This window comes from Corvus hawaiiensis, chromosome 7, assembly GCF_020740725.1.
Source record: "Corvus hawaiiensis isolate bCorHaw1 chromosome 7, bCorHaw1.pri.cur, whole genome shotgun sequence".
Classification (NCBI taxonomy): Eukaryota; Metazoa; Chordata; class Aves; order Passeriformes; family Corvidae; genus Corvus; species Corvus hawaiiensis.
The window spans coordinates 14021937-14041253 of NC_063219.1; the positions used below are offsets into that span (position 1 = coordinate 14021937).

At 44.4% G+C, this 19317-nt stretch overlaps 1 protein-coding gene across 2 annotated transcripts in view; it reads left to right on the top strand.

Annotated features, from left to right (window-relative positions):
* Positions 1-19317, top strand: part of KLF7 (Kruppel like factor 7) — a 60775-nt gene that overhangs the window by 27565 nt on the left and 13893 nt on the right. For both annotated transcript variants that reach the window (XM_048309232.1, XM_048309233.1), the window contains one exon: positions 2753-3365. In XM_048309232.1, the coding sequence (XP_048165189.1) occupies positions 2753-3365 (613 nt within the window). The remainder of the gene's footprint in view (positions 1-2752; positions 3366-19317) is intronic.

Below are 19317 nucleotides of genomic sequence, written 5' to 3' on the forward strand. Positions count from 1 at the left end.
AGACAAGGCAGTGGGCTTAGTTGGCCTAAAAATTGTCATGCCAGGGCAAGGAGTGAAGAAAGCAGGCTGGTTTCTAAACCCTTGCTCACCACTCCCTTGGAGATTTGGACCACAAGGAGAGAAGGTTGCATAAGGTACTTGGCGTAAACTGGGAAGGGCGTATGGGGAAAGATGCTTTGTTTCTGCCACCAGAAAAAAAGGCAGCAGCAGGTAGGGCCCTGGCAGGAGGTAAGGAAAGGGCTGTGGCCATAACCCCTCGCCAGGCTTTGTCTGCCATGCAGATTAGGTGCAGGGCTTTTCTGGCTCAGCGTTGCTAGGCTCTTCCCTGCTATTGACTTGGTGGAGAGGCTGAGGGGGGTGGGAGGGAGGGACTGCATTATATTGTTTTTTTGAGTTGTTTTTCTCCCCCTTTCTATGGGGAGATGGGCTTGATCCACTGGTTTTGGATTTCAGAGGCAGAAGGCAAGACATGACCAGCTGGTGTCTTGAAATGGCACAGGTGCAGTGGCTGTGGGAGGGGGGGAGCCAGGAATAATTACAGGTTTGTGAAGCATCAGGCTTTGCCTGAAAAGGGCTCATCGAGAAACTGCTCTTTATGGAAAATTAATGGTGAAGCTGGAAGAACTGTCAGGCCCACTATTGTTGTCATGGGGTAGTGATGCCTTAAAGGAGCAGCACCTCCTGCTCGCATCCCCTCCACGGGCAGCCCAGAGCTGGCATGCAGCTTTCTGATCCCACAGCAATTGAAATTTCATGTCACTGTCATCAGATTTAATGGCCTTGAGTCCTTGTCTCTCCTCCCCGCTGCTGCCCTCCCTCTTTCCACCCCTAATTTGTGATTATGCTTGCTCTTTCCTTTGGAAGCCTTTTATTTATTGGGCCCCTAAACCTGTTTCTGCCCCACTGGATGAAGGCTAAGTGGACCAGAAAGCCCAAATTACATGATGTGGAGAACTCAAAAGCATTACCTCTCCTGGTGGTGGGGGTTATTACTGAAAGACTATGTGGCATGTTGAAAAGCTTCTCCCAAAACCCATTAGGATTTATCTGGGGAGAGACCAGATTCTCAGTTAAAGCTGTTTCTCACAGTCCCAGAAATGCACCTTATAAAGAAATCGGAAAGGTTGCTTAAGGCAAGTACAATTGATAAGTGTCCCACCCCCAGGCCTGTGTGCAGACGGTCTCATACCTCTGATAAAACGTACTTGCTGAAGTACAGCATGTCTCACCTGCTTATATTCTGTTCTGTTCTTTCTGTCCATCTCTACAGCTCAGATCTATAATCAGCTATTACTTAAAAAAAAGAAATAACGGGTAATTGTGTGGCAGATTTTGTTGTGAACTGGAAAGTCATCCCACCACATTGTATCTGCAACCGACAGTGTTGCTTCCTGGGAGTTTTGAAAGTAATAATCTCAAATTACCTGGTGGTTCCCAGAGAGCTGTGAGTGGGGCCTCCTTACATTCCTGTTGATGGGACCTTTGTACTCAGAAGGCAGAAGTCTCTGTCTCTCCTCTGGTCATATGAAGCTTTCATTTCTTGATCAGATGCTGGACTCTCCAGATTGAGATGTAGTTGGGTCACCAGCTCCCATAGACTGAAAATTTTTGACTAAAACCCCTTTCTTAATATTGCTAGAAGTGTTCTCTGAGGAGTAGTTTTTAGAGGTTTCTAAAATGTATTAGTTAGAATGTCTCTTTCTCCAAGTCCTGTGAAATCACAGTGGTGGTATTAAGCCAGCTATCCTTTCAAGCTGCAAGAAATGAAAAACAGTGCTAATAAACTCCATTAAAAGCTCCTGAAACTACAGCAAATGGTTCTCTATAAACAATAAAAGTTTATAATGTTGGCTGTGGAGAACACTGGGAAGTGCTTTGGTGCCTGGAGGCTTTATTGGGGCAAGCTCAGGGCACTTCATAATAAGGCACATTCAGGAGGCTCATCCCATTCTTGTGCTGATGATCACTGCTGTGGAGGTGCAGGAACACAATTTTATGTGGCACCCTCTTTGACTGCAACTTCACCAACTTTTTAATAAGGGGGATGTGTGTATTTGTGTGCAAGTCTGGTGTCCTGTACACAGGAAGCTCCATTTGACCAGATGTGCCAAAACTCCCTCTAAAACTGACAGTAGATCCCTTCTTTACTGTCACCTTTCCTTCTCTCAGGCCTTTTAGACAAGCTGTGGTCTCACTGGAAGGTTTTCTGCCTCCTATCTTAAAATGCCATGCTTCAGAATTGTGCTGTTTTAGGAACAGATTGGGCCCCAGCCAGCTACACTGAGTTAAATTTGGAGAGAAAGTTAATGTTTGTGAAGGAAGAGGAAGCAGTTATTTGGAGAGGTGGCTTTTTGTTTGTACATGGCCAGATGATGAGTCTATTAGGGTAGTTTCATATGGAAGTGGCTGTAGGACAGATTATACTTAAAGTTGGGAATGCCCTGGTACCCATGGAACAATGTACAGACTTTAATGAAAATGTAATAGATACTTTCTGATTGTTATATCTTCACTTCTAGTATAATACCTGCTAGCATATGTAGGTATTCCAGACTATCTCTGAGCAGCTTCAAACGAGTGCCAAATCTTCATGTCTCCCAGTGTGTGACCATCTCAGGAGAAGATGTTGGTGTTCATGAGTGCTGTCTTGGCATGCCGTTGGACCATGTTCTCCTGCCCTCAGTGGGAGCTATGCTGTAATCTCTCTCTAACAGCCGTTTTTCTCCCTCTCCTCTCCCTTTCCCTTCTGCAGACATGCCTGGAGTTGGAGCGATACCTTCAGACTGAACCGCGGAAGATCTCTGAGACCTTTGGTGAGGATTTGGACTGCTTCCTTCATGCCTCCTCAGCCCCAGATGCAGAGGACAATATACGACGGCTGGACCCCATCCTTTTACCAGTGGAGACGAGTACATGTGACAAAAGCGCCAACATGGACATTATCCTCTCCCGTGACAAGCTGCTGTCTGAGACGTGCCTCAGCTCGCAGTCCACCAGCTCTTCCACAGAAGGCTACACGGCCGTCAACCAGGCCCAGCTCAATGCAGTAACCTCATTAACCCCCCCTTCCTCTCCGGAGCTCAGCCGCCACCTTGTAAAAACCCCACAGACTCTCTCAGCGGTGGATGGCACAGTGACGTTGAAATTAGTCGCCAAGAAAACTTCACTCAGCTCTGTGAAAGTGGGTGTAGCAACAGCGACTGCGGGGACAATAAAAAGCGGGCAGAGTGACAGTGAGCAAGGAGGTACAGGGACAGAAGCATCCCCAGAAAACAAGAAGAGGGTTCATCGCTGTCAATTTAATGGGTGCCGGAAAGTTTATACAAAGAGCTCCCACTTAAAGGCTCACCAGAGGACTCATACAGGTACTTATGTAGGATGCTTCTCTCATCTTGTCCTCCTGCCACCTACCCGTAACCATCTCCTTTTATTCTCATTTAGAAAAGAAAAAAATCTCTTCTGAAAGTCCCAGCTTCTGTCTATGAAACAGGGCAGTGGAAAATATGGTAGGCCAGCAAATGTACCCATTATTCAATAGAACAGAGGAGTTCACCACCTACCATTAACCTGTTGGGGTTCATATGTCTTACGGGGCTTGATGCAGAGTAATTTTAGGATACCTAAGGGATGTAGATGTATCATTCATGTTAAAACTATGTGCATGTCACTTTGAGTTTTTGGCACTCACTTCCCCAAGACAACTTTAAAAATGTTAAGTTTAGTCAAGTGTTATTTTCTTCAAATAGAACATAGCGTGGGTAGGCTTTTGGTGCCTTTTGTATGGGAGAAAGAGAAATGTGTTTTAGATCTTAGATATGCTGTTTAGGAATAATCTGTGCATGAGGCAGCCTGTGTAGATGCAGACATGTAGGCATGCAGAGGCATGTACCCTTCAGATACTCATGATCTTGGACTTCTCCAGTGCTAAAATACGGTGAGAACAAATAAAAGATTGACATGGAGTTTGAATGAAGAAGTGTAGGTGGAGAGGGAATAGGATGTATGGATAGATGTGAGGCTGTTATTTTGGGTAACATTTACAAATGTTATATATATGTGTGTGTGTAAGCTGGTTGAAGCATACTGAATTGGCTTAGTTTCATTTTTCAGGTTCCTTCCTCTCATTTCCTCATAGCCCCCACTAGCTTTTCAGCTGGTATTCATTGGCATTAATAGCTATGCAGTTCACACACATTGCTGCTTTGTTCTAAGCTTCACACGTGATGAGAGATGATAAATTCCCATTAGCACCATCTTATCATGTGATTATTCTTGTTTCCAGAGGGATTGCTATAATCAGTTTTCTCAATTTTACTGTAAAATGTGTGGTCTCTTATGATAACTGCACATTTAGTTCACGATCTTATCATGCAGTCAGATTCCTAGAAGCAAGGTTGTTCTTGCAAGGTAGAAAATAACACATTGGACTGACGCAGTAAATCAGACAAATATGTGGGTTGTTAAGAGAGCTGCATCCATCACATACTAGGCAGCCCTGTAAAAGTTACATAGTCTGAAGTATAAATCATAGTAAGACATAAAAGGCATTGATCTTTTTATATGGGCTTTCTAGTGCTTTTACTGGGGATAGCCACCTTGCCAGGAGTGACCTCACCTGTGATTCAGTGATTTGAAAGCCAGTGGAAGTAGTACAATCATTTTAAACTCAGCATCGACATGGTCAGAATGTTGGTTCCTTGTAGCACCAATGCTGCTGTGAGGGCTTGTCCCTTCTGGGGCTGGCCAGTGGGACGTCCCAGCCAAGGCCTTCCAGCAGGCAATGGAGCTTCCATGAAAGCACAAATGAAGAGTGTGAAAGCTGTTAACCCAGTGGTCTTGTCTGTTAAGATGTGACCCTCATGTTTGTCCTCAAGCTGGAAGTGATGGGTCTTAAACAGCTTTTCCTGAAGTCAGTCAGGGATATGACACAATAGCCTGGAAAGGGTGAACTTGTGAAGTTTTCCTGGTTTTGTCACACAGATGGGGATATGGACAAGGAGTCATGAGGAGCACTCACAAAAACTACTAATCTCTCAACACCTTTACCCTTTGGTGTCAAAATCTTTTAAAAGTTTGCATGCTTTTGAACCCAGCCCTAGGTCTGGTTGAATTTTCTGAGGTCAAAACCTTTCCCCTCTAACATCACCATGTGAAATCTTATGTAATGAGAAACGTTTCTCACTGGCTCTGTGATCTTTCTGTTGAATAGCCTTGGATCATACGTAGTGCCATGACGTGCTTGAGCCTGCCCATCCACAGCAGTGTTTGACATGGTGAGAAAGGCACGTCTGTCTTTGCAGATGGGGAGGACCTTTATCAGGTGATGAGACTGCAGCTGCTTGGGTGCAGAGCCCAGACCTCCCATTCCCAGTGCCTTACCTGGTGGGATCAGCTACTCCTCTGATCTTGCCAGTTAAACCATCAGTGGTTTAAACAGCCCCTAATTATGGGAGTATTTCTGTTTCCATTCACCATGTCCTGAGCAGATAGCATAGGTTGTTAGGAAAGCAGGAAGGCAAAAAACAAGAGGGAATACAAACCTGGAATGATGATCTCGCCAGTCTTAGCAGCTGTAAAACCACCCCACCCCTGCCGATGTCCTAGCTGTGCACAGCTTTGTAGAAAGCATGGTTTCCCTTGATGAGGACTAAATGCAGCCTTGTTGTTAAAACACATCTTTGATGCAGAACCTGGGAGCAGGGAACCTGTCTCTCATTTTTGTCTGTGGAAAGCAGGTTGTCTAAATACCTGTTAACATTTACATCCTGGGAGCAATCTGAGTAAATCGAGGGAAGGAGTGTGATAGGCTTATCTAAACATCTTATTTGAGTCTGGAGCACAAAGTCATTCAGACCCCTTCATACTGCTTATGTGCTCTGTTCCCTTAAAACACACTGACCATTGGATGCCTTAAATGAGAGCTGGTACAATCAAGACATTAAATGTGTTCACACTGACCTCTTCAATGGGGTTCCCCACAGGGAGCTCTGGCCTCTGGTAGGAGTGGGTCAGAGAGGAATAGCTTTGGAAATTTGGGACTGAATTATAAATGTCAGGGCTGTCTCCTTTCCCGTGCAGCCTTCAGGGCATGGGACAAGGAGCCCTTTTCTCCATGGGTGCTTTGTTTTTTTTCATGCCTGAACTGAGTGTGCTGTGGGTTGCAAATGCACCCAGCAGTGCCAATGGCTAGTAGCCACTTGGCTTAGTCTGTGGCTGAGCCAGAGGGTCTGAAATGATTGCGAGATATTTTCCTTCGGCTGGTGGTTTGTTAGTGTGTCATGCAAGAGCAGTCTGGCAGTGTGGGCTCTGTAAAAGGGTGTGAGTGCCCCGACAGACAAAGAGCTCCCAGTGTGGGGTTCACAGGCAGGGAGGCAGATGTGGGCTGGTCACTCAGCTTGCACGTGCAAAGTCCACTTGCTGGATCAAAGGGATTTACTGCAGTGCATGAAAACAAGAAACCATGGGCTGGGGAGCGGGTGGGGGGTGGAAGGCAGCGGAAGGAGGCTGCATTCCTTTCGTTCATATGTAAGGCTGACCAGACAGAGCTGGCTGCTGTTCCTCGCTGCTGCGTGATGAGCCAGGCTGGGCTGCAGGCAATGCAGGCTGATAGCAGCCTGCTAGGTTGGGAACAATCATCTCTTGGGATTTTACTTTGCTGGGAAGCCGAGAGACCATCAGACCCCACATTACACTTGATGCATCTTCCATATTACTCTCCCACATCTCATCTGCAAGAGAATCAGGACGGCACTATAAGGCCCATCAATGGTCGAACTGGTTATGAAACCACCTTCTGGATGACCTTTGGAGAGGGAAAAACAATCATCTGTGTGGGAGAGAATTTAATCTGGAAGGAAAAGGGAAAAACATTGTCTGTATGGAAAGGGAAATGAAAATATTTGACTAAACTCAAAGCAAGCTGGGGTATCTAAAGTTAAGGGCGTGTAAAGGAGCTAAGAGCAGTGGTGGGTCTGACAGTCAGAGTGTAGCAAAGAAGCCCCTTAGGGAAGAAATAGCAGCTGGGCCTGTAAACAGGAGGAAAAGGTGAGCTCTAGGTTTGGAGAAAACCACACTGCCAGTGTGAGATGAGGTAAAAACATCTAAAGAAGGAGCAACCAGGACTGTCATGGTAATTCAACCCTAGCACATTTTCTCACGGTTATTCATGGAGCAGACATCAGTGCAAACAATGGCATTTTCTCTCTTTTGAGAAAGGAAAATTTTTTTCCTGTCTTCGCACATGCATGGAGATGAATTGTCAATGAAATGGAGAGTGGAGAGGGAAGGAATTCGAATGAGCCAAACCCCATGTATAATCATCAGTACTTCCTAAATTAGAAAACAGGATATTGCTGGAGAGTGTCTGAATGCAAATAAGTCTAAGGGTGAGCTGGCCTGTGACCTATGGAAAGATTAGTCATGGGATGTGACTGTGGCTCCCAGATCAAAGACTGCTGGAGATTTCTATCTCTTGACAAAACCATTCCTATCAGCCTTCCTTGCAGTAATGTGCAGGGGAAGATGTAAGATGACGTGGGTACTTTCTGACCGGGGATGGTGCATCACATAAAAACTGACCAGGAAATCCTTAAGATTGGGAAAGTGATAAAAAAATTACCCTTACGGGGTTCTGCTAGGATTTGCATTTCATGAGTATCAGAAGATTTTGCTTTTTTCTTTTTTTCTTTATCCATCCAAAACCAGGATTTGAGATAACCAAAGCTCAAGTCTGAGAAACAACAGCTGGGCACCTCACATCTATATTTAGGTTTCTAAGGGCTAAACAAGTGGAAAATACCCATGTAAATAGATGTTACCAGTCTACATGTGATCTTAAGATAGCACTTCTTCAAGTGGGGTTTGTTTCACATTGTCAGGACATCTTATTTTAAATTATATAGTTCTTTGATCCAAAATGCTGGGTGAGAGTAACTAAAACAAACAAATCCACCCTGCAGGAAAACAAATTACTACATTTGCAAGAAAAAGATGAGGCATACGAGAGATTAGAAAGAGCATTAACCAACAGAAGATTTTTGAGATGGCATGTAAAACAATAGAGAAGAACTTTCCCCAAGTGTTGGAGATAAAAGAGGAAATACTGGGAATCTGGAAATTATTGGAGGGGATAAAGTTGAGGAGAGTAGGCTGGATGATAGAGAAAGAAGATTAATACAAAGTAAAGCAATAATAGAGAAAATAAAGACTCTGTGTCAATGATAGCACATGAATGGGAAGCTGCATTGCTGTATTGTGTTAGTGTGGTAGCACCTGTGAACAGAAAGCAAATGAAGAGAAGGAAAAAGCAAGTAGCCAAGCACAGCACCAATTCTGTAGGATGCAAGACTTTGAATGACTTAGGGAAAAGCATTTGGGAGAACAGTATTGGTGGCATAGGAGAAATTAAAGCCAAAGCCCAAGATGTTTTGTTGTACAGAGACCCATAGCTTTGTGGCAAGTCTGCAGCTCTATGTACAGGGCTGAAACCTGCCAAGGGAACATGGAGGGACATGGAGGATCCTGAAACTCCAATGGCAGCAGCTGAAGCAACAGGTGAATACACTGCTGGAAATGAGAGCCAGGGAATTGAGGGAGGAAGGGTATGTGAAAGACCTTCATTCAGGGCTGGATTTTCTGGGGAGTACAGTTGCTCAGCCAGTTTGGAAAGATGTGGTTTTGTTGTGATGTTAGACTTCAAAAAAGTTTTTTGTGTAAAAACATAACAAGTCTTTATCAAAGCTGATTAAAATAAGCCCAGCTTGATCCTGAGCTCCTTAGAACTCTGATCTTGAAGCCTTTTAGCCATTTGGCAAGTTTGGAGGGGAGTCTTGTGATTTCATTGTGGAGGGTCTGAGCCTCACTTCATTATTATAGCAAGAGCTTAGACTTAGGAAATTATCTTTGAGAACCACCCAGGCAGCAGGAGGATGGCCCCTGCCAAAAGCAGCCCTTGCCATTTAAAACACCCGTGGTGTTCATCCATACTTAGTTGTCAATACCTGAATTCTCAGTCCTGTGTTTCTGCTCCATCATTTGCCAAATCAATAGCACAGAACAATCTTATTATTTGAGTTTGAAAATGTAAATAGGTGTTATTTGTTTATTTGTTTGCCATGTAAGAAGATTTCTGGCACAACGTAGACCTAGAAATTGATGTTTGCTGTCTGTTCAGCAGCTGCAGGAGGGCAAGTGCAGGTGCCTCCAAGTGTTATGGCAGTCTGCCTTGGTAAAGCACAGAGGAGCCTTCTTGAGTTTGTAATTTAGTGTTTTCTTTATACCCATCCATCCACTCCTGAGCCCCTGTGAAGCACCCAGCCAGTGGGCAAATGATAGAGATCACAGAAACAGACTCAAAGAAAAACCCACCAATTTGTCTTCTGCCAATTTCCTTTGTGTTGCTGCTGTCCCACACTGGATAGAATTGGCAAGTTAACAACAACAAGCTATGATTTTCTTGTCCATTTGTCCAAATGCACTGTTATTTCCAAAGTATTTGAGGTCACACCAGGGTGAATTGGAGATGTGTGCTCAGAAATGCTGTTTTAGGCTGAGGTGGGTATAACTGGGAGACCTGAAGTGGTCTGGGCAGGAAAAGCCAAGTGTGCTACCTCTCATCTTAAAAGCAAGTGCTGGGTTAGAGGCTTTTCCTAAGCATAATGTGGGTGTTTGAGTCTGGGTCATATGTGGGCAGGTAGCCAGCAGCCTGGATGAACCTCTCCTAATCCAGAGCCTGTCTTTCACACCCCATGTGGACACAGTCCCACGTACCTACATACCAGCAGCAGCAACTTGAAAGCAGGAGCAGATGAACTACAAGGCTTCATGGAAACTGACCTAAATACAGAGTAGAGGTGTCCATGCTTTTGCCAAGGGTGGTGGGGTCCCGGATAAAACCATGGGCATCATGGCACAGATTGTGCCCGCCTTATAGCACAAACCAGCTGTAGGTAGAGAGACCGGCCTGGTAGGGATAGGGAATATGAGACACCCGTTCAGTCCCATGCTCTCTGGCCCAGGTGTCTGTGAGGCTGTTTTTGAAATGAGTCTCATTGTCTGACTCAGGTTCCATGTCACCAGGATGGTGTTCTGGGCAGTGGCGCGAGGCATGGGGTGCGTCTCCAGTCATCCAGTGGTTGTCTCCACCATTGTCAGCACGTAGTGCCTGGCTTGGCAGGTTTGTGGGAGTGTGATGTAATTGATCTGCCAGGCTTTCCCATACTTTTATTTCAGCTATTGTCCCCTGTATCACAAGGGCTTTACGCTTGGTCTGCTTGATTGCAGCACATTTCACATCATGGATGACCTGGAAGATACTGTCTGTGGTTAACTGCACCCCTTGATCACGAGCCCATCTGTATGTTGCATCTCCTCCCTGATGACTTGAGGTGTCATGGACCCACCGAGCCAAAAATAATTCACCTTTGTGTTGCTAGTCCAGATCCATCTGAGACACTTTCATCTTGGCAGCCCAGTCCACCTGTTCATTGTTGCAATGTTCTTCAGTAGCCCAGCTCTTGGATATGTGGGCATCTACATGGTGTACTTTTACAACCAGCTTCTCTACCTTTGGCAATGTTTTGCCACAATTCAGCAGCCCACATGGATTTACATCTGCACTGCCAATTGGTCTAGCCACTCCCACAAATCATTTGACATAAACGGAGGCATTCCTTGGCTACAAGCCATAGTTCATATTATAAATTCATTAATTATTATTCAATCTTCTTTTTGTTAAATTTTTTACTCCTTTTGCTCAGTCTTCTTCTGAGTTCTTGAATCAGTGCACTGTGAGCCGATGGTCATGATCTCCCTCTGCCAAAATTACCCTTTCCCTAGTTTGATGAGTTGGCATTGTTTTTCCTTGTAATCTGGTATTGTCTTGGTTGTTTTGTCAATTGTCTTTGGTTCCTTAGTTCAGAAGAGCTCTTTCATGTGGAGGTGGTAGAAAAGCCTCATGGCCCTGCGTGGCAGGCTGGTTTTGGCCTCCACCCTGCAGAACAATTTGGATCACCTGAAGGGGCTCTTTTCCCAGCATTCTGTCCCTACTGAAGATGAGGACATTCATCACCTTCCCTGTCCCTGAGGTTTCTTCGCATTTCTCCATATGTAGAAGGCAATAGAAGCCATGCTGAGCAGCCCCACAGGTTGCCAGGCCATAGAGAGCAACGAGGTCATGTCAAGGGGCAAGTTAGTTCGAAAACTGGGACAAAGGGTAGGGCAGGTTAGAGGCTGCACTCTCTGGGATAATGGGCAATTGCTTCAGTCACTCAGGAGCAATGTCCATCCTCTCCCTCGCCCAGTTCTGGGAATTGCAAAGGCTGGTGGCGCTGGTCCTTTCAGCAGTCGTGCTCTTGGCGACAGCAGGCGGTTTGTTTGGACCCTTGGGAATGATGTCCATCCTGAACCTGACCCAGTCATTGGGATTGCAAGGGTCGAGGCTGCTGGTCCATTCTTCAGCCATATACATGATGGCAGTGAAGGACAGAGACAGCCTGTGGAGCACCATGGTCAGGAAGACCACCAGGATGAGCCTCATTCTGGTCTTTTGCAAGGATGACATCTTGACACGTGAGCTGCCTCGGCCTGCCATGTTGGTTGGTGTTCAGGCTAAGTAGCTGCCCAGTCTCTATGTGCTTGCACGTGTGCTGGCAGTGTAACATCACAGGCTGCTGTTGCACAGGGCTCTGTGAAGTCACAAGGTGTTTTCTGCCTGGCTGGCAGGCAATGAAAGCCAAAATGGAGCTGGGACGGACTTGGGTAGGTGGAGTGTGAAGCCTGCTGCTCCCACTGCTATGCCTGCTGGCAGGCACTGAGCCCAGCAGTGCAGTGGCACTGTGTCCCACAGGATTTGCACTGTGAGCTGTGCCCAGACTCCATCCAAGCTGCATTCAGTGCTGTGCCCCAGCTGGGCAGGCATGATGTGTTTCCACACGAAGTCCTCTTGAGGGCAAAGTGACAACCCATGTTAAGAAGAAAGCCAAAATTCATGCATTTTGACAAGAAATCTTAACTCCTCTTGAGCAAGGGCTTGGACAAACTGACCTGTAAGAGGAATAACAGATCGTTCTCAACATACCATGACCTTTCACATGTGTTTAATCACCTTTTATCACCACAATGACAATTGGATACAGTCTACCATATAAAATTTCAAAGGGGCTTACTCCCTTCAATACACGTGCAGTGATTGAGATTCTCACTAAAGCAATAGGTAACATCTACACTCACCTTCGTGGATTTGCCACACAGCACCCCTTTCTGCATAGAACCTCAGCTCTGTGTGAGGATCAACTTCTTGCACACTGGGTGAAGGCACCTGTTTCAGGACAATGACTGCAGAACCAAAACCTTTCCACTGGTCAACTTTAGACATAATGAGAAGGCTTAATAAGAATCAAGGTCTTTAAAACACTGCAGGCCAGTGTGCAGTCCCAGAAGTCCCCATTTGCAGATAAGCACACATTTGTTGTGTTAGGTGGATTTGTTCCTGAAGATGTCTGGCTTTCAAAACTCAGGACTGAAAATTGTGGCTGCAAAACTGAGTGCTAAAAAAACATTTGCAGGCATGCTAGCCAAACTAATGATGACAAACATGAGTTTCAAGATAAAAGCTGATGCCCAGCTGAGTTCTGAAAGAAAGGTGTACTCTACTGTATGGCAGCGCACATTCAGAGGCTTAGCAGGGATTTATCCCTTCCTCCTGTACATGTGGACTCTCACCACACACAGAGAGGTCTTAATAGATTAGTTGATATAAACTTCCATTTGTACATCTTGTTAGTCACCTGTAAAGTTTGCAAAGCCTTTCCTTCTTCGGAGTGAAATTTTGCACATTTGGGTTTTTTTCCAGTGTGGTTGTTGTTTGTTATTTTAGAAATTGGAGCATATGTGTTGGAGAGAGGCAGGGAGAAGAGAACTGTGCACAGTGTAACAATTTTAGCTAAACACTTGGCCTGTGTAGTTGAAAATAATAGAAGACTTCTATCTGTGAATATCTGGGTAAAAATTAACTTGAATGGATTAAGCTATGATCCATTGTAAACTGACTTCCATATGAGTGGTATTTAATCATTAATTCTTTGTGAGACCTGTAGAATCCCAAAGGTGACTTTTTTCTTGGGCTTTGTTTGGCTTTGAATGTGTGTTAGTAAATATGTTTCATACAGAAAACCTCTTTATGTTTTGAATTTTTCTCCCTGAAGGCACAGTGTTGCCCAGTAATGGAATGTCATAATGCACTCACCTGGCAGCATGAATGACCTGGGTGGTTTCCAACTGGTTGCGTGTACCCCCCTTAGAGCTAAGGACAGGTAATCATTTGTGCCTTTTCTGAAATCCAGATGGGGAAACTTCCTAGCTGGTAAAATTAATTGTCTTTACTCACTGCCTTGTGCTTTTGAGATTAGTCTGCTTGGTTCACCAAGGGTTGCCCAGCAGCACTGCCAAGACCTTTTTACTGAGCCCTGCTCAGTGTGGAGCAGCAAGGAGCTCGTGTGCTGCTGGGTGCAGCCTGCCAGCTCAGCCCAAGGACAGAGAAAGCACCAGGAAAGATGGGATCTTCAAGGATCATGTGCCTGCCACAATGTAGGTAGCTCTGTCTTGGCACCAGGGCAGCCTTTACTGGGAGACAGTGTATTCCTTAAACCCAAGCGCATGATTTCCTTTTTGAATCTACTCCCAAATCAAATTCAATGTCTGAATGATTGAGATCCTGGATCTTTTTCCATTTTTGTTGTTGACAAAAATGGGAAACAAAAGGAATGTATGTTCTTTTCCCCTTGTATTTTATTCCTGTGCTGTCTCTGCCAGTCTGCATAATTTTTTTGGTCATCTTTTCTCTGATTTTCTAGTGGCTAAAGGGAGAAGATGGTAAATGCTGAAAAACATCAGCAGTGCAATAGTTTGAATAAGCAAACCCCACATTCATTAGCAAAAATATGGAGCAAAACCATTTAAAATGTTAGCATCTGGAAAAGGGAAGTCTGTTCCTCTTAATTTTTTTTGTCATTTCTGAACACGGTCTGTGATACATGTGTCTTGTATTTTTCTGGCCTATTTGCCTTTATATATAGTCTGGAATTTCTCAGAAACTCTTGACCTAAAATGTAGGTTTCCAAGGAACACATCTTTGATACACTGCTCTGGATTATGTAAATATGCACCATGTCCCTTAAAGGCTGTCTCATTGTCCACCCTCTAAGATACCTTACAAAAAACAAAGGGATGAGAACATGTTTCAGGGTGCTGGAAAAGTCTGACCCAGTGAGCTGCTGAATTTTTTTCCTTTTTCATCTGTTCCTTCTGCCACTGCTACCTTGCTTTGCATCTTTGAGCTTGCAGAGCTCCACAGAATCTGAAACTAGAAGCCCTTATTAGAGGACATTTTTAAAAATTTCTTGCTGCTCCTCTGGGGACCAAAGTAATGGCAGCTTGAAGCAGCAGAGAATGTGTAATTAGGGCAAACAGCGATGCCTCGCGTGATCGGGAGAAACAGGAGGAGAGGAGGGGAAGCGCAACAGCCCGGCGTGCACAGGCTGTTACTAGGAGACCCCGGCACGAAATGCATGAGATGCGGGGTGCTAATGGGCCGGCCCCGCCGCCTGGGTACCAGCCCGACCTGCTGCACAGCTGCTTCTGCTCGCCCGTTGCCAAGCAACTCCATCCCTTCTTCTTTTCTCTTTTCTCTTTTCTTTTCTTTTCTTTTCTTTTCTTTTCTTTTCTTTTCTTTTCTTTTCTTTTCTTTTCTTTTCTTTTCTTTTCTTTTCTCTTTTCTTTTTTCTTTTCTCTTCTCTTCTCTTCTCTTCTCTTCTCTTCTCTTCTCTTCTCTTCTCTTCTCTTCTCTTCTCTTCTCTTCTCTTCTCTTCTCTTCTCTTCTCTTCTCTTCTCTTCTCTTCTCTTCTCTTCTCTTCTCTTCTCTTCTCTTCTCTTCTCTTCTCTTCTCTTCTCTTCTCTTCTCTTCTCTTCTCTTCTCTCTTCTCTTCTCTCCTCTCCTCTCCTCTCCTCTCCTCTCCTCTCCTCTCCTCTCCTCTCCTCTCCTCTCCTCTCCTCTCCTCTCCTCTCCTCTCCTCTCCTCTCCTCTCCTCTCCTCTCCTCTCTTCCTTTTGTTTTCCTTTTTTTTTTTCATTTTCCTCCCCCCTCCACACTCACTTATTCTGGAGGCTTAATTGGGTAGTTTTGCTACTGGTGTTGCTGCCGGGTGCTTGCCTGTCCCTACCACTCTGCTGCTGTCCCCAGGGCCCGGCCTGGGGGAGGATGTGCCGGCAGTTAATGGGGCAGAAGCTGGGGCTGTGTGCTCAGGCTGGCGCCAGCATCTGTCCCCCAGCCCTGCTCCCCACCATCCAGGAGCTTCCTTCAGAGAGGACCTGTGGAGAGGGGTTTGAACGGGGAGCACATTGCAAAGGCTTTATCACTCTCAGTGGGAGTCTTGCACAGACCCAGAGAGATAAAGCCAGGCATTCCTCCCCTCCTTCAGGGCTCAGCATGGATGGCAATGTGCACTTGTTAAATGCAGCCTCTTGAGCAGAAAATGGAGCATTTCCATTTCTTTGGATGTTGCTACATGCTTTGCTTTTCTTTGCTTTTCAGCTAGGCAAGTGGGCTTTGTGGATGTGTGTTAGGTGCTTGTATGTGTGTAAGACATAATGCTGCAAAAATTGGTTTCTTTTTGTGTCCTGAATGGCTACACGCTGAAGACTGCTGCTGGCTTGGTAGACAAGCCTTGGCAAGGCTCTTAGGAACTAATCCGGAGCTTTGAAGTTTGTAGAAAGACTGATTGGACATTGGGTCTGCTTCTTAACCTCTTTCCCCCCATCTCTAATATAGATATGATCAGAGTCACCACTCTATAAGGGCACTGCTGACCTTTTTGGATGAAAGGAGCTGTACATCATTCATGGAAATGTACTGCTTTTACACTTGATCATCCCTGCCCTTCTAAAAATAGGTACAACCTTCTCACATTGTGTATTTCACAATCCTGTCACATTCCTCTTCTGCCCCATACTGTCTTCTGCCAGCTTTTCTCTTGTGCTTTGTCACTCTTTCAAAGGCTTTTCCATTTTTCCAGCAAGTGGCAAAACTGTGAATAAAATGCCAATTTAATTTTTTTTTCTCTTTTTTTGGGTAGAAAACATCAGTGGGCCAATTGAGCACTGACCGTTGCCCCCTCCTTTGCATTCCTTTTTAATAATAAAAATATTAATTAGGCTTTCTATTCTCCAACAAAAATCAATTAGGAGTATATTGAGGAATGAAAGGCTCAGAAAAGTATCTGAAATTGATTTTTGTAATTAGTTTTACTGGTTGATGGGTCGCACGCACATACGCTTAGATATTAGCATTGATCTCCAGAGGATGTGTGTATTAAATAGCCTGCTCTTCCTTTTTGCTAAAGAAATGAACTTATTAATCTTAAAAAGAGGGTGATGTTGTTGTGCTCTGGACTGCAGCTGCTCACTAGCTTTTCTGTAACCTCACCAGCAGAGCAGCTGCCTGAGCCATGTGATGGTAACATGCTGAACCTGGTGTGAAAGTAGGGATATTTAACAAGGAGCAGGTTTGGGTAACTCCTTTTCTGTGTCTCATATGTGACAAAGTAATGAGGCAGGACAGGCACTGGTGTTAAGGAGACTTACCTGGTTAGATTTCATTTTCAGGGGTCCTTAAACCCAAATGTCCTTCTGAGACATGTTTCTATTAAATCTCATGTAGCCCTTTACATAGGAAGGGAGGAGTGACCAGTAACATTTTCTGTTGTGCCATGTGCTGTGTGCTGATGTTCATCTAATTAAAAGAATTATGGCTTGGCTTCATTGGTATGCCATGTATGTAGCTTGTAAAGCTCTCAGGGACCCTTGGAGATGAAGAGTGCTACATAAATATAAAATATTGGTACTGTGATGTTCCACATTAGGCTTCTCATTGTGCTGAGGCAGACTTTCATCATAAACTGCAGAGCAGCTAGGAATGCCTGCCTGGACATTCTCTGTGAGGTGCTCTGGGGGGTTGCTTCTCCCCCAAAACCACACCAGCTGCTGGTACCTCTGAGTGACTCGTGTCTGCAGCAGCAGCATTCCCATGGGCACTGGCCTCTGAAGGATGCCTGGGTTCATCCTGCAGTGACACTGCTGCTCCTGCAATGGCATGGTCCCACTCACCAGCCCGGGGAACAGTAGGTCCCTAAAGGATTTCTCAGGAAGGGTAGCAGGAAAAGTTATTAAAACACTCTTAAAAAGCCAGTGGCACTACCTGATTCTTCACACATTTCTTCACAAAGCTCAGACACCCAGAGTTTTCTTATAGGAAAAATACAAGCAAGAAATCTTGCATTTAATTCCTTTTTTCAGTTGTAATTTTAGTTTGTCTAGTTCTCTGGGAACATCAGTCTTGAAACAAGTGTAGCTAAAGCTGTCTTTCAATACATATTTTTAGACATTGAGACTTTTAGAACTAGTTTCATTTTAAATGGTTTTTAAATTACAGATTTTAAAAAGGAAGGAAATATTTGTGTTTCAGGAAACTTTTTTTTTGGATTCTGAAACTATATATAAAAAATTCATAGTGGAATAGAACACATGCTGATTTTTTTCTGTTGTTTTCTTAAACACACTTTTGCACACAACTTTGTGTAGCTATGTAATATCAAGGAACTCTTCAAACACAGTGCAACTAATATCTTCTTTGAATGGCCTTCAAAATATGCATCCAGGCAGAATTTGTGGTTTCCGCTCAGTTTCTTTAAACATTTTTGGCTAAATCAAAAAGGAGTGTGAAGGGACTAAAGGAATCCCATGACACTCCCATGTTTTAGCACAGAGAAGTATCAGTAAGGATTTTGACTGTGGTTCTCCTCTGAAGTTCACTCCAGGACTGGGGGCTTAAACTACTTGATTGTTTTACTAAGTGCCCTGCAGGAGAGTGCCGGGGAGGGGTAAGGAAATAGATATGGAAGGATAGTCATAATAATCTTGGTTTGCTTTCAGTTCTGTAAAGATACAGGGTGAAACTTGAGCCTAATGAACATTTCTCCAATGACTTGGATGAAGCCAGTGTTTCACCCCGTAGTGTTGGAATTCTGTGATCATATTGTGCACATCCCAAACTCTGGAGGGTTTTCTTCTTAAAGTCCCTGCTAGTGAAATTCAGGGAATAGAGAGCAAATTTCTTCCTCTGTTTTTCAAAATAAATGTTCCTAGCCTGCAGGGCTGCAAAGAGAAGTTTAAAATCATGGCCCTAGGTTATCTACAAAGCAGAAGGCAAATTATGTCTGAATATTATTGTTTTCTTCTTTAAAATCTCATTATTTCTGTGGAAGAGTGGACTCATGACTTTTTAACCCTTGGGACTGGCAATAAATAATGCAGCTATAAGAAGTACAATATGCACAATATTACAATGATGTAGTTTTGTGATCATGTCCTCAGCTGATCTTGGTTAGGTACCTCTGTGTCCTGTAGCCTAATGTTTCTAATAATCACTCTCTGCTGAAACAGCCTCTGTGAGATGTCTTAGCAAACACTGCCTTACTGCTTGGACAAGAGAAATATGTCTGGAACCTAGAGGGTGTCTGTGGGATGTAGGTGGCAAGGACGGGGTCTCTGGATCTTGAGAAGAGACAACATCCCCGTTGCTGTGTTTTGTGAGGAAATATTTGTTGCGAAGGTTTGTACAGGGTTTACAATTTAAATGTGTTGGAGAGAAAACCTGATGCTCTCTGGTTTGTGCCTGGAGAGCAAAGATACAGGTACCTGCAGCTGAGCTGCTTGCCTGGCCTCCTGCACCATCAAAGTAGAGAAATTCACCTCCAATTCCAGTCTGCCTGGATCTGATGTGTCACAGTCCACCCATGCCTTTGCCTCCCCATTAACTTGAAAAAGAACCATAGGTGGCAATGTCGGATTATTTCTTTCGATGTCTAAAGCTGCATGAATGAAACTCACAAAGACTGCCTGAGGCTGGAAAGTGGAGGGAGAAGTTCCAAGGATCAGTGTGGTGGTCATTACAGAACCAGCCCAGCTCTATCCATCATGTTTTTCTGGAAACCTAGTGTGTGTTTGCCATAGGAATGTAAATAGCATTGTGTGCTTGGCTTTTTCATACTTTCAAATGATAAATTTCTGGCTTTCAAGAGAAAGCTGTACCAATCATTTGTTTATTTTTTGTAACTAGATGCCTAATATTTAGTCTTGCATTCATCTTAGTCACAAAAGGAATAGTGACCCGATTTCAGGGCTGCCAAAGTCTGATGGATTTTTTTTTATGACTCATCATTTTAGCTTCACTATTGCGCGTTTCACGTAAATTTTCAAAGATCTTTGT